Genomic DNA, 15,932 nt, shown 5'->3' on the forward strand with positions numbered 1-15,932 from the left:
GGGGGGGGGGGGGGAAGTATGAAAAAGAACTAATTTTCTATTGTACTACATTTAACTGTAGTTTTTACTGCAAAAACTCAACAAGGCAAAAGCAGTGTATGATCAACGGGATCACACTCAATTTCTGAAGGTGGTCCAGAGCAGTGCTGGCATAACGGTCTAACATGAAATTGCATGTTACTGGGTAACTCTCAGATGCTTCCAACCAGCATCAACCCAGACTGCAAGGCAAGAGAGACAGGCACCAGCTCTACTCATAGCTAGATGGCAGAGCTATGGGTTTTTTTCTGGAAGGGGAATTTTTTCAGGATGTGAATGAAATAATTTAATTTGTATCAAAATAAAAATTATGTCACAGCAGACTTCCCACTGGAAAGTTGAGTATTGCTGGGTGCAGATGAGTTAGCTCTAACAGGATTGTTTAAGACGATCCTGACCCTTTACTCCTTTTCCTTTCTTCCTTTACTCATTTTTCTCCTCACAGAGAGAAACATGTCATTCGTTATAATTACTTAGGCCCTCAGGAATGACTCATCATATTATGGGCATCAGCAGAATTAACTATCATGAACAGAGGAAATTTTTTTTAGTCCAAAATATTTTGTTATATCCAAGTTATGAACCTTTGAAATGAAACTGTTGTCTTAAACAGCTAGTAGTCTAGTAGTAGCATCAGTATCTTCCTCTTTAACAACAACCAGAACCACAAATAAAAATACTTGTTAAGTGATATCAAACTTTTTTAGTACCAATTTGAAAAGCAAGCAAGACGTTATTAGGCATTGTCTTAAAGTTTGTCAGTTGAAAAACTGAAACACCATAAATGCAAAGGAAAAAATGTTCTGGAAAAAAGAAGCATGTAAAATTAAAACCAAATATATACAGTGAAGGTATCTGAGAGTTTGAATGCCTATGTGTGTACATATATACATGTATGAGCATATATTGTCTTTGCATAGATACGCATACAGAAGATACTGTAGTACTTCGAATTTGCTTCCTTTTTCACCTATAAAACTAATTGTAAATTATTTCTTTTTGTTCTTCTCACAGCTGAATTTTTATTCCTCTTGTGGGGTGTTTATCTCTGCTATGCAGTGCGGACAGTCCCATCAGCATTTCATGAGCCACGTTATATGGCTGTTGCAGTTCACAATGAGCTCATTATCTCTGCTATATTCCATACAATTAGGCAAGTGATCTGTAGATCTAGTAATTAACTGTTTATCTTTCAGGTTTCATATGGTGCGACTTAAAATGGATGTATGGGTTATGATGCATAACGGAAGGTCTCATAAATATTTTATTCTGCAAATGAAGTGATAACTAAACTTAAAAATGCTCCCATAGGTTTTAACAATATGTACAATCAACTTGTTAATTGTTTAATTAGGGTTTTTTTTTCGGTATAGCTAGCTGATACGTTCTTGGATCAAAGTTCAGAATATATGATAAATTAGATATAGCAAAACTACTGTCTGTCTTCAGTCATCTACATACTGGTCATTGGTTTGTATCCCTAGAAATACATCAGGTAAGAATGTTGGTTTATATGAAATTTTCCTGGATGTGTAACAGATTGGTGAGCTGCAGCTCTATCTTAAGGTAATTATACTGGTTGTGCATGAAGCATAGTGTTTTATATGCTGACATAAAAAAATTGTTATGCATATGATGCTGTAACAGTAATATAAAGCACATGTTTCTTACAAAGTTTATAATGAGCTCTACATTTCATACTTGTAAATTATTTGAGTAGTAACAAATAAATAAGGACCTCTGCCAGAGCTACATGAAAATTGCTATATATGCCTTTCCTGCTGAGTACCCTGTAAAAATGAGTTGGTCGTAGAAAATTCAAAATAGCAAGATAACATGAATTTCATCTCATCCTGTAAGAGATTCATACGACTTTCTTATGATATTCTCATGCCTTCCCTTGCTTCCTGACAGACCTTACGTGCTAAGATTTTTATTTTTTTTAACATCGCCCCATTGACAGTCTTCAAATACTCTTTTCTGTTCCTTGGTCTGTCTTGGAACTCACATTTCTCTCTGCCTTCTTGATGTTTGCTTCCATGAGGCATGATTTTTTCTGAGTAAACATCAGCAAAGCAACTCTTTCATCTCTATTCCTTCCAGGTGCTCTTTTTCCCTCATCATTGTTATAAAGTTTGCTGCGCTTTTCAGGCTTGCAACTCTTTGTTTCCTTCACCTTCTAACCCCATATCTCAACATCCACGTACTCTCAAAATCTTGTTCTTTACTGCCTAACACACACATCTGCAGAAATAATGTTTAAAATCTGTATGTGATGGAAGCATTTTTCATTTCATTCCCAATAGATATAAAATTCAGTTATAATACTTTTGAATATAACCAATTTGACAGCTTCTCAGTCAAAATTTCCCCCCATTAATTAATGTTCCTAAACCATTTTTTGGGCGGTGTTAGAGGATACAGTTCAGTGCATTGGGAGAGCTATAATGTGGGCTGCAAGTTTCTTTTAACAATAGGACGGGATGAAAGTAATCTTGGATTAAAGAGAGGGGAAAAGGAGAAAATGTAGCATTTTAATACATGCCTTATGAAGGACACACAAAAGGATTAGGTCTTTCAGTTTATCCTATTGAGGATCCTGTTCCTTCGGCCTAAGGTCTGCTGATTTTGTTCTTCTTTTTAAAAAAAATGTACTTTGCCTTCTGTCTGATACATGCTGGTTTGTTGAAGAAATAGCATGTTCTGTTTACAGATAGGAAGGCATAAAATGCACTGGAAGTACATGATCCCTCCTGAGATTATGTTCATTTCTATATACACAAATCTTAATCCAGTCTCTTTGAAGTTCACATTTCCTTTTTTTTTCTCCTTCTGTCTTCCCTGCCAAGTTCTAGATGTAACTGAAAGAGCAGAAATGTAAGACTCAGATTTATATGACGTATCTGAGTTGTCATGAAGTTGAAAGCACTGGAGCCTTGAAGGACACCTACTATTACAAGGCAGTCATGCAGTCTGAAAACTCCCAAAGCTCATATAAGATTCATGTGAGCACTAAATAAAACCTTGAACTGTTTGCATTTAGTTTTCCTTTAGAAGTATTATTCCTCTTTCAGAAACAGAGGTTTCTTATCTTCAGATCCGCAGAGCATTAAATTCCTGCATTGCACTTTCTTCTGTATTACTGAGAAAACCAAAATTATATGGAAAAAAATCTCATTCAAATAGAAACCCCACCTCTGCTAGGTCTGAATGGCTGCTACAAATGCTATTTTCCTTTCAGAAGTACGGTGTGGATACCTCAATCAGTCAAGGTTTCATGTATAAAACAAGCAAAAAGACTTCACAGGATTTGATGATTGGAGCTGTTAAGGGTTAGCCAAATCTGGTGGGCATCAGGACCTGGGAGCTTTCTCCTGTCTCTGTCTGATGGATGTGGCTGTTGCTGTTTCCATTTGCAGGCTTAGTGATGCTGAGCACCTCCACTATGGCACAGTTACATGCAGCATGTGGCTGGCCACATGGACCAGCACAGGTCCAACACATACAGCCTGGTCCTGTTCCTCCTCTGCAGCTGATTGTGTTCCCTCATGAAACAAGGACATTACATTCACAGGTCCATCAGATACAAGCACAGTCCTTAAACCAATCTAATACCCGCCTTTGGGTTTGGGGCTGAGACCTTGGGTCTTCCCAGATGTGGGTCTCCCACGTGCTGGCTAGTCCAGCCTGAAGTTTCCTCATGAATTGCACGTACACACGTGCACAGCGCAGAGAGTGAGATCACATAGGAGAAGGGTTTAATGAGAAGATAGCGCAGTGATCAGGTACAGGACTCAGTCAGTGACAACTTGCTTACATGTCACTAGCCCCTTTTATCGCCCCTTCTTTCCATGCTTGCTCTTCCACTCTCTACCTTAGACTCTCTCTGTCCTTGTCTTCTCCCAGATAAACAACCCACCTCTCATTGCTTTTTTCCTGTTGGTCCCTGTTTTGCTACATCTGTACTCAGATTTGGTATTTCTGAGATCATTAGCTAGGTAATCACAGCCTTATATGCTGTTACTAATATGTTTACATCGGTACCGCTGACCTTGGAAGTTCTACTTATCCGAAGGCCCCCAGTGCTCCCTTCAGTTACCTCTTTCTCCATCTTTCAAATTACTCCATGTTAACCACCTGTGAAATACTGCCATCCCTCACAGCAGTGTCTGTAACTTTAGTTCACTTTTCACTGTTACTTGTTATTATACCTAGCAGTCTCTCATGTCATCTTCAATAGCTCTCATGTTGTGTTTGGTTAGTTAAACCTCAGGCCTGAGCCTTCTCATATCCCTGCACATCTCAACAGCAACATCTCTGTAAGAAATTATTACGATATTTTATTGTGTTCATGAAACATTTAATTTACAAAGTATTAAACAAGAAATGATGACAGTATTATTATGGCATATAAGCCAGTGTTTCATGCCAGACTATTTCTGTTAACAAAAGCTTCTGCAAAATGTGCATCTGTGGAATTGGATAAGTTGCAGATGTCATTTCTATCTGAATGATTTTTGTAAACCTGCAGATTACAAGCCAGTGGTACGTCCATTCATCCATCGCACTGCTTACCATTTCTCTATCTTTGGGAGCTCACTAAAGCAGATAAGCCAGGCATGCTCCAGCTAGCTTTAACTGCACCGCTTGTTATATGACTCTTTTAGAAAGCTCATCAAGGAATTGCTTCATTTGGGAGGTTCAGCCACTCTTTTCCAAGCATTTGCAAGGCCCTGAGCTGGGCGGTCCTGCAATCAAGGCAGTTTCTCTGTTCCCGCTAAAATGCATTTCAGTTCTCTCTTTGATGTTTTATCAGCTGCACCCTGTAGCCGTGATCTATGGACATCCTGTATTGAAGTGCACTGCAATTTATCATAGTACATGTGCTTACTTAACCTAAAATAATTCATTCAGATCCTTAATATATGTAAACTGCCATAACTCAGTTCAGGCCAAAGAAGTGTGACAATGTAAACCATCAAAAAAACCAAATAAATAGAGTGAAAATGATGGAATAAGCAATATCCTTTAAGGTCTGTTGTTTCTTTTTCATATTGTGTTTTGGCTTGTTTTGTTGGTTGTTTTTTTCTGAGTTGTTTTGAAATTGTGTATAAGTAAAGCGTGTAGGTGTAATTTTTAGTCTGTATGAAAGCAGTACAGAACAAAACCTGTTGTATTTGGCCCTCCAGTGAAAAGAATCCTAAGGATTATTAAAAATGTTAAATATAATGTACTGGAGAAAAGGCAGTGAATTGCAACCCTGAATTCTATTTTCAGATTCATTCTTGCTTCAAGACTTCAGTCTGACTGGATGCTGATGCTGTTCTTTGCACACACACACTTGACTGTGACAGTCACTGTTGGGCTACTTCTGATCCCTAAGGTATTTATGTCTCCTGTCTCTTTTTTATTTGGAAGATAAGTGTTGTCATGCAGAAGCAATGCTGTATAAAATTAGCAAGCAACTGATAGAAAAGGAAGATGTAAAATTTGGTTATGTTACCTAAAAACCTCTGTATTTTTTTATTTTAAAAACTTTTAGACATTTTCAAAGACTCTTTCTTTCAGCTTTCAAAATTGCAGGGGTTTCAAGTACTTAAATTTTTGATGTGATTAATACAAGAAGGAAAGAATCCTGCCTAATGATGCTTACTTCAGGTATTTGGGTGACCATGCTGCTGCCAGAGTTAGCTGAGATCAGACAAAGAGTTAAGAGAAGGGGATGGAGAGACTGCTAAATAAAACTGGAATGAAGAGCTTGGACTAGCCATGAGATAGAAAGGTTGGGGTTTAAATCAGGCGGTTGTTACAGGCTGAAAAAGCAGAGCCCTTTGCAAGTCACAGCCTGGGACAGACAGATGCTGCATACTGGGAGGAGACGTGGCCCATGGTATGGAGCCAAGAGTGGTGCTGGGTAAGAAGATGAGTGTGTGTAGGACACAAGAAAACGGAGGACGACAGGAGGCAGGGAAGAGAAGAGACAGAGCTCTGAGCACTGCGGCACGCCTCCTGCCAGGCCTGGGTGCGAAGCGGCAATATGTCAGTCTCACCAGGGGCGGGAGAATCACAGGCAGCTCCACCTGTCTCTAGCACCAGGCCACGGAATTTGAATGGAGCTTTCTTCTTAGACAGTACTCCAGAAAAGTGAATGATTTTGTAATGGTTTTTGAAATGACCAATAATATTATTCAAAAGGTCAAGATTCAAAGAAAACAGTAAAGGTGAAAACTACATATGAAAGAAGAACATCGAGCAGTTTGAGTTGATACAATTTTCAGGTTAATGAAACTGCTATTTCTGTCTTTTGCCTATATGTCAGAACAGGGTATGATGATAACTGTCAAATATATGCACATTAAACTGTCCTAAGAAGGGGACACATTGATGCAGCCTTAGTACTGAATAACCTTATTTTCTTTTAAATTACTTTTCTGGTCTTCAGCAATCGTCTTATTATTCTCTATTTTATATTCATATACTTTATTACATATCTTCAGAGTTATCTTTCTAGACTAACCTAGAAAATTTGTTGACCTTTTTGAAGCTGACTCATAACTACTGATCAACATTTCCATTTTTAGCTTATTATTTTTGTAACACTGCACAGACTTTTCCAGCACACCAAAGAATTCAGGGAATTAAGAAAAGATTCAGAATATTTAGTTCCATTCATAAAGTCCTGAGGCCAGGTGACTGTGTGGACAATAGTAACTACAGATGAGTGAATCAAGATGAATAAAAAAATAGCTGATGACTTCTCTCCAACTCTTGATCAAAGCATTTGCTAAAACTTAGAGGAGAGAAATTAACTTCTCTCCTTTTTTATTTGTTTCCTTTTTTTTTCCCCCTGTTTTTTTTTTTTTTTTGCCACTTCATCTCTTCCTTTTCAGGGTCAGGATCTAAACCTGGAGAATTACTTTCTGCAGAATCATTAAACTGTATGGTATATTAAAATACAATCCTACAGTTTTAACAGCCTAATTGGAAATACTGGCTGGAAGTCTATGTCTGTACAAGCTTAATTTAAATGCAATTTAAAGAAGTTGAAATAAGCATCAAAATAAGTTTTTTTCTCTTATTCAAATCTCTGAGATTTATCAAGTTAAGCCATCATTAATAAGAGTTCCTTCCATACAATACTGATATTCTGTACAACACTACTTATGTCAACAATGCCTATAGCTAGTGTTTTGAGTTCAGAAAATTACATGAAATCCATAGAAGGATCATTGGCCATAAAACCTGTTGATGTAAACTCTTATGGTGATGCTGAAGTAAACTTTTGCACTGATGGCAACATCTTTTTTATGAATACTTATTGCAGTTTTCACATTCAAGCAATAACCCAAGAGATGATATAGCTACAGAAGCTTATGAGGATGAGCTTGATATGGGTCGATCTGGATCCTATCTGAACAGCAGTATCAATTCAGCCTGGAGTGAACATAGTTTGGATCCTGAAGATATTCGGGTATATATAACTCATTTAAATAGCATTTATTTTCAATAACACTTTTTCCTATGAATAAAGTCTGAATTGCATCCATTTGACTTTTTTTTGCACGTATCGGCTGAAACGGGTCAGCTTAGGTCTCTCAATGATGTGATATCAGGTCATATAAAATCTCATTAAAAATATTCACTAGTGTGAAGAGATGCTGCATTACTAGTTGTTGTAAAAGTCATACTGGAGGCTAAAAAGGAGGAATTATCCACAGCAAGAGCTGTTTATCAGTTTACATAGGTTCTTTGAAGTATCTTGGAGAACAAACAGCATTTGGTGTCAGTGTGATTACTCATTCGTACATAACATATACATAACCATATATAACTATATAGAAAAAATTTTTAAAACACATGATTAACAGAAAAAAATACTTTATTCCTATCTTAGATGATAAAAAGGGCATATGTTCCCAAAATAAGGAATAGCTTTAGAGTTCAGCAGGAAGGCATACACCACAGCACTGTGAAATCTGAAACACAGCATGAATGTATATGAATTGTGCATGCTGTCGATGCACAGCTGTGGAAGGTAACATGTTTGTGCATGAGAGTTGAACTTATTTTTAAAATGGAAGAAAATGGGACTCAAGTTGATGGAGAAATATTAAAGAATTACAAAAAGCAATGAAATACATTTAACACCATTTTTAGAGCAATGGGTAATAGGCTGCTTGTTTGACTGTACTCTGTACATACTAGTTTTGCCATTCACTTTGCTTTGCAGGATGAATTGAAGAAACTATATGCCCAGCTTGAAATCTATAAAAGGAAAAAGATGATTGCTAATAACCCACATCTCCAGAAAAAAAGGTGCTCTAAAAAGGGCTTGGGGCGCTCAATAATGCGGCGTATTACAGAAATCCCTGAGACAGTCACCAGGCAGTGCTCCAGAGACGAGAAGGACCTGATGGAGCACAGTGCTGTGAAGAACACAGCCACACTGAGGAAAAACCCACAGGATTCCATGAGTTCTGCAAAGCCAAAAGAAGAGACTTTGAAAAACAGAGTCTTTTCCTTAAAAAAGTCCCACAGCACTTATGATCATGTTAGGGATCAAACAGAAGAACCGAATAGCTTAACTAAAGAAAGCACAGAAGTTATAGCTGCTGAAAATTCACTTCTGGACTCCTTGAATGGTAACAAATTAACCAAAAATGCTCCTGAAAAAGTTGAAGCTGTCTCCACTGAATCAGTCCCTCTGGTGTGCAAATCAGTAAGTGCACATAACTTAAGTGCCGAGAAGAAGCCTCTGCATCCAAGAACATCTGTGTTACAAAAATCCCTCAGTGTTATTGCTAGTGCCAAGGAAAAGACTCTGGGACTAACGGGTAAAACACAAAGTCTAGAAGAAAGCACTAAATCTCATAAATCTCAGCAGAAGGGTAAGGAGGCCAGCAAAAAGCACTCAGCCTCCGATAAAGGGGAGCATAAGGATTCCCACCGGAAGAACTCTACCCACTCTGAGGAAACAAAGAAAACCCATAAGTCTGGAATTATGAAACAGCAAAGGGTTAGTCAGACACCTGCAAATCCAGACACAGGCCCAGGTAAGTCTCTGCACAAGGACAATTTCGACATAGGAGAAGTTTGTCCTTGGGAGATATATGACCAAATTCCTGGTCCTGTGCCTTCTGACTCTAAAGTTCAAAAACATGTGTCTATTGCTTCCTCAGAGCCAGAGAAAAACCACCCTTTCCAGCCAAAGGGGAAGACTCATCATAAGCTGAAGACACCTGAGGGGAATCAACAGTCAAATCAAAAGAGCTCAGAGAAGGTGGAGGCAGCCACTCAGGAGACACAAGAGCAGCAGGTCTTTGAAAATGAGAAAAAACAGTTAAATTCCAAGTCTCAGGACACACCTGGGCTGAAGTGTGAGAATGTTAATAGATATACACCTAATACCTGTGCTGGGGAGCAGGAGGAGCTACCCCAGAAAGCAGCAGAAAAGGAAAACCTTAATAAATTGGCAGAACAGAAAAAAAATGCCTCTTCTGAGGGAAATGTGCTTTCATCTGACTCCCATAAGCCAAGTAGTTACTTACAGCAACCTTTAGCATCTCGAGCTGAAGTCTGCCCTTGGGAGTATGATACACCTGATTTACCAAATGCAGAAAGAAGTGTAGCTTTATCGAACACCTCTGCTATAAGTGCAAATAAAACAGCAACACCTCGAAAATAAGAGGCTTTTGGACTGAGGAGAGTAGCAACATTGAGAAGAAAGACAACAGGAAAGACAGAGGGGACTTAGGCCAAAAGGATTTGAAAATTCCTAAGGAGCATCACTTAAAGCAAGGGAATCAGCACTACAAATAAGTAGGAGTTAAGCAAAGTAAATTATCATTAATGTTGTTATTATTTATTTGTTGAGTGCCAACAATATGATTAGCAGTGCCCAGAATATGGTCCCTGCTCCAAGGATTTTACTGTGTCAGTGAAAGAAATCTGACTTTGTGAAATCACTTCTCTTTTAAAGAAAAAAATACGGTGGTAACAAACGCACAGTGTAGATCTTAACTGAATTATTTCTGAACGCCACAACTGGCTTTAACTTGCCCTTGGGACTTTAACGATCCAGCAGAAGTAGGACACAGAAAATGTCCTGATGGAAAAAAAAGGGGTATCAATGAGCAGCTTATTAAAATGACGACTTTTCACCTTACATATTTAATCTAGATAGCACTGCTAACTCAATGCATCCCAAAAATACATTTTATATAATGATTGCTCTCATTTTCTTATTACTGTGTGTTTAAGTATATTGTTGTGTCTCATATTAAAGCATTCCAGATTGTATAATTTTTGCAAATAACTTTGATATTACGTGACACAACAACACATTTATGCAATCTGCAGATACTTTCTCCTAATTGCAAGTTAAAATACCTGCTGTATACTTTTTTGTTTATATATAGAATTGCAGTAATCTTTCACTAGCTATGGAAGCTGTAATTCATATCCAGAAATTCCTTTGGGCTTTGGAGATTCTTTTTTTTTTCCTTTCCTGTGATTTATATAGTGATTTTTTTTTTGTTTACTCTGTTATTTAAATTTATAGTTTGATACTGTATTATTCAGGGGTTTTATACGCGGTAAGTTATTTGTTATGCACTTCCCTGTTAATGCTCCTAGACTTTGTTAGTGGAAATTCAGTCGTCTTAGCTGCATATTCTGGTAAGTCTTAGGACAACTTATCTGTTGTTTGTTACTAATTGGAAAATATCATCTAACAAACCAGAATTTTTACTTTAAACATCAATGGTGATGATCTTGTTCAGTATTTCATACTGAGCATATCCTGCTAAATAAGTCAAGCAAGGATGGCAACAAATATACCCCAGAAATGATCACCTGTTTTGTTGAAACCAGACAACTCTGAGAAATGTATTAGCTAGCTGATATAGAACAACAGTGTACTGTTTATCCCTGTTGGCAAGCCTCCAAAAATTGGTATTTTTAGTGAGAAGTCCAAAATACTACTCTTCTGCCATATAGGTAATTGTAAGAGATAGTGGGAATGGAAATGACGGCATCTCTCTCCCACTCTCCAAAATTCTTTGATTATTTTAAAAAATTTATTTATACATACATTTACAGTAAAAGTTATTGTTTAATCCCGTGTTAATTTTCAGTAATAGCTACAATCCTCATCATGTTTATGAGCTTAATTCATAGATGGCCCATTCACAACTGAGTCTTAGTGATGGTTTACCATCAGGGCCTGAGGACATACCGTAAAGATTCTGAGGAGTATCACTAATATTAAGAAACCTCCTCAGCCATCTGAATGCAGTACCAGTAAAGTGCGGTTGACTAGAATTGGCTATACATAAAGTACTCCAAAACAAAGACCGCTCAGTCCTAAAGAACTTGTTGCAATTTGAGAGAAGTGATGGGATTCAGTGGAAGAACGGGAAATTAGGATGATTGAATAGAATGTGTTGTTTAATATATATATAATATATATAAAAATAGATATTTATATATGTTTAATATATATATAAAATGTCATATCTAATACACACATACACGTATGTAGTATAAACTGACTTTTGTGGCATCATAGAAAAAGTGGCTTAAGATAAAATGCAATGAGGAGAGGGACTTAAACAATGGGGAGGACTTTTATCGTCCTTTGAAAAGGACAGGCGTCTGTGGGCATGTCTACAGTGACAGATCAAGGTGGATCTCATCTTCCTACTGACTCTGCTAAGCCCAAACCTGGAACGTGCTGACACCTGAGCCAGCTGGGGACAAGTCAGCTCAGGTCTCAGTGCTGTCTAAACACACTGGCCTTGCTCAGAAATTCTGCTCATTAGCTTCAGATTAAAGTGGCCAAACTGCCCCAACCAACCTGGTTAGCCTGGATGGTGCTCAATTCCACCGTGGGGACATGCTAATTTAAGTCTTTGCTACCCTGGGCTTGTCTGACTCTCCCACCCCTCTTTTGTAGGGTGTAGTTATGGCCTGGGAGATCTGGTCTTTGCCTTCAACACACATCTTCTGGCCAGGACCCTTGCAACCCAGAATTCCTGTTCACCTGTGAAAGGGAGTCAGGCATCTGAGGCTGGGTGCTTTAGACATCTTTGTCTAAAGCACCCACTTTGCACACACAGTGCCAGTGGAATCCTACATGCAGCCCAAATCCATCTCTTCAATTAGTGTGAAAAAGAAACGAAGTTTAGACCCAGTGTGCCCAGATTCTCCCTTCCCAGTCCCTTCCCACTCATGGGATTTGTCAGTAACTTTTCCATCAACTCCAACAACTCCAACAGTGGGATTTGATCAGCTCTTCAGAGAGAAAGTAACCCTAGACTTCCCTGCATGGGAAGAAGTCCATCCTAGGAACACACCTTTCTGGTACTCCTCCAGGAGCACACTGACCCTGTGTGCAGAGAGATGCACAACTTTAAACCTGCTGAGTATGGTGACCACCTCACACCTCTCCTACCCTTGAAAGGAGGTTCTACAGCGCATCTCTGCAGTGGTTTGTGTGAATGGGGTGCGGATTGCCCTGACTCACTAATGGGAGTCAGCACTTTGTCAGAGCCACATGCTGAAGTTAAAAGTGGGCATCCATGGAGGAGTCATGAAAGGAGATGTTTGTACGTACTCACTGCCTTTTGGAGACAGAGTGTCACAAATTGCAGGCACCAGCCCTAGCACCTTTGCTCATCTTGCCCTCCCTCCTGTACCTTGGGGCCAAGCGAGGAAATGCTGCTCCTGCCCTGCTCTGCAGCAGCCATGTTGGGGTGCAACGTGCACCAAGGGCGAGGGGATCCGTGTCAGGAAAGTGTCTACCCAGTACCACTGCCCCTTGTGTCACTGGCAGGATCAAGCCCTTCACGCATGACTGTATCTGTGCCACCGCTATTTACAATTCCTTGCTCGTTTTCTATTCCCTTTCATTCTTTTTTTAAAAGATAACTTCATTAGAAACACAGAAACAAAGCCCATTCCTTGCCTGGTATAAAACAGCACAGCTGCATGGTAAGCAAAAGAACAATGGCTGATTTACCAGGGAAGGCACTGGCTTGTATATTCTTCTTTGGTTTTTTCTTTCATCCTGACCATTTCCCTCACTTCTTAAAAAATGTCTGTTACGGTTCTTTAGGCTTGTTGTAGTCACATCTCCCAAGACTGATACAATTGCAGAACTTTGCTTTAGAAAGCAATAAAGCTTTCACCTGTTTATTTAGCAACTGATATTTGGGCTACAGATTCAATTGGGACTTCCAAATTATTTTGCGCTTAAGAAAATCAGGGGCCAAACTTCACTCAACTATTCTATTTCACTATGATGCTGCTAGAAACATTGCTTAATGAAGACATACTAAGTTAGACATAAATAATGTTCTGTATTTCATAGATTTTTCTCCACCAGCATATATTGGCTACATTACTTAGTTGTCTTTTTCTGGAGTTTCATGGTCATTATTCAGCCAAGAGAAGTGCAACTCTAGAATTAAGATGTTTTCTAGCAGATCTGTTAAGAGAAGAGATAATGAACACTAAGGTCACAAACATTTGCTAGGTTGTCCTTTTAAATGCATGTGCAAGCTGCATTTCTCCTTTATTTATAAGCCATGGTTTATAAATAATTAGATTTATACCAATCTTATTAGACTTGTATAATTTATGCAAGATTATACGCTTTAAAATATAAACCAGTACACACCTATCATCAGCTTTGGTGGCATCATAGACCTGAAACTGGACAATACTTTTATATTTGCTCTCCTTAGGCTTTTGCATGCATATGACAACAGGCAGGCCTGAGAAAACACTGCCTTTTGACTTTTAACATTTTAGCTACTCCAAGTTGTAGAGCATATAAAGCTGTAAGTCTCTTCACTTTATAATGTGGTTCTTATAACAATGTTATCTGGCAAACAACAGCATCCACCATGAAATACTTGATAGATTTATGTTGTAATGTGTTGCAGCATGTAAATAATGTAACTTCTCTGCAATAAAGCACATTTATACGAAATCTGTCTGCAGGCTTTTGTGTTGTGATTTTCTGAAGCCATTACTGATCCAGACTAAACACATTTCTCATCAAATCCGTAAAATAGCTAACAACGAGTTTTACAGCATATATGATGTGATCGCATCATTAGCATTTTCTCGGTTTTCCTCATATTTTCTTGACATCAACCTTTAGACTAGCTGTGTACTGTGTTCAGGATTTCAGGTTAAGGAAATAGCATGACCAGCTGCTCTCTTTTCTCAGTGGCTGCAATTTTGAGATCAAAATTGTAGGGTTCATGCTATATTTTCCTGAATTTAATGTCAGACACAATGTTAGAAAATATTAGGAAATAAATAGATGGCATTTATTGATGTCATCGTAATATCCTATGGCTCATCTGTACAATATGTATGCATGCCTGGATTCCTCATCTAAAATATATGACTAACAGATGTAGAAAAATTGAAGAATGGTAACAAAGATGATTAAAGATAGAGAATGGCTGCTCTGTGAGGGGTGACTAAATCAACTGCAAATTATTTAGCTTGAGAAAGACATAACTGAGAGAGGGATGACACCTGTATAAAATTACAAACGGTCTAGAGGTGATTAGGAAACTGATATTTGCTGGTTTTCATTATGTGGGAACACAGGGCGGCCATCATGCAGCAGTTTAAAACAAATGAAGTTTTTCTTCTACATAATTAAATTGTGGAGCTCATTTTCATGGATTGCTGTGGATATTATGAGTTCAAAAAGCACTGAAGAGGTCATGTAAGAGAAATCCATCAAGATCCCTGAACATGATGGATACAATGGTGGATACTAACTCTTCAATCCCTAATCTGTAGATGGCTGAAAAGTAGGAGAATTGTCTTTGCATAATCACCCTGTTTTCTTTCCATAATCACCCCCTGTTCAATATGGTGCTAGATGAGCATTTCATCCGGCACAACCTCCGTACGTTCTTATGTCTGCATAAATACAGATTGTTAGGCTTAATTAGTTTATTTTCTGTTGTTATTTCTGTTTTTTTAATGACCCATTATTGATGTAGGAGTTCTGGTAGGTTCTTGCACAGACATATATATATATTCACTTGTAACTTTCCCAGTGCCTCCTGGGTTGAAATGCTGCTGATGGGTAACCAGACTCAGTCATGGTATCAGGAGTGATGGGGACATGAGAAAGGGAGAAGGGGAAGGGAGTTACTTATGGTTCAGTAAATGAACTGCATACAAGTTCTTTGCGAGTGGGAAGTCCAGATATCAGAAAAATTAGGCCTGGAGATTTTCCTCTGAACCACTTCAAGGGGCTCAGCTCAAACCTTGGGCAGCTTTGCTCTCTCAGGCTCAGGGTGTCAAAACTAATAGTGGCCTTCTGAGCTCCACTTCTGACATTTTTGCAGCTTCTAATAAGTAAGGGAATTATTTCCAAAGTTTTGTGGCTTTAGAAATCATCCACAGCTGTATTTTCTATGAACCTCTTCCTTCTCCTGTTAAAAATGTATTTCATTTGAGAGGAAACTGTGGCTGCATCTGCCCAGCCATGAGAAGCTGGTGGGGTGTCCCATGGGGAGGGTATCAAGAAGACAGTCAGGCTTTTCCAAGTGGTGCATGGTGGGAGGAAGAGAGGCAACAGGCATAAATTCGAAGAAGCAGGGCTCAGATTGAATATTCAGAAAACTTTTCACCACAAGAAGTCAAGCAGTGGAGAAGGTTACCCAGAGGTTGTGCAGTTCCCATCCTTGGAGCTTTTTATGCACCAACTGGATAAAGCCCTGGTCTTGTAGCTGACCTTGCTTTGAGCAGCAGGTTGGGCTGGAGACCTCCCAAGGTCCTACCTGAATGATCATATCATCCTATGAACAGTGTTCACCACTAGAACATCATCCTTTTGAAAACCTGCAGAGGGA

General features: G+C 38.7%; 1 protein-coding gene across 2 annotated transcripts in view; it reads left to right on the forward strand.

Annotated features, from left to right (window-relative positions):
* The window catches only part of GPR158 (G protein-coupled receptor 158), a 206,231-nt gene extending 192,207 nt beyond the window's left edge, over positions 1-14,024 (forward strand). Inside the window, exons 8-12 of one of the 2 annotated variants that reach the window (XM_026842789.1) lie at positions 1,054-1,192; positions 5,317-5,422; positions 7,364-7,510; positions 8,270-9,092; positions 9,219-14,024. In XM_026842789.1, the coding sequence (XP_026698590.1) occupies positions 1,054-1,192; positions 5,317-5,422; positions 7,364-7,510; positions 8,270-9,092; positions 9,219-9,724 (1,721 nt within the window). In that variant the 3' untranslated portion in view covers positions 9,725-14,024. Of the gene's footprint in view, positions 1-1,053; positions 1,193-5,316; positions 5,423-7,363; positions 7,511-8,269 lie in introns of both variants that reach the window. The other variant, XM_026842788.1, reaches the window with a different exon arrangement.
* Positions 14,025-15,932: the final 1,908 nt, after the last annotated feature.

Source organism: Athene cunicularia (assembly GCF_003259725.1).
Source record: "Athene cunicularia isolate RWA chromosome 2 unlocalized genomic scaffold, athCun1 chr2_part1, whole genome shotgun sequence".
NCBI lineage: Eukaryota > Metazoa > Chordata > Aves > Strigiformes > Strigidae > Athene > Athene cunicularia.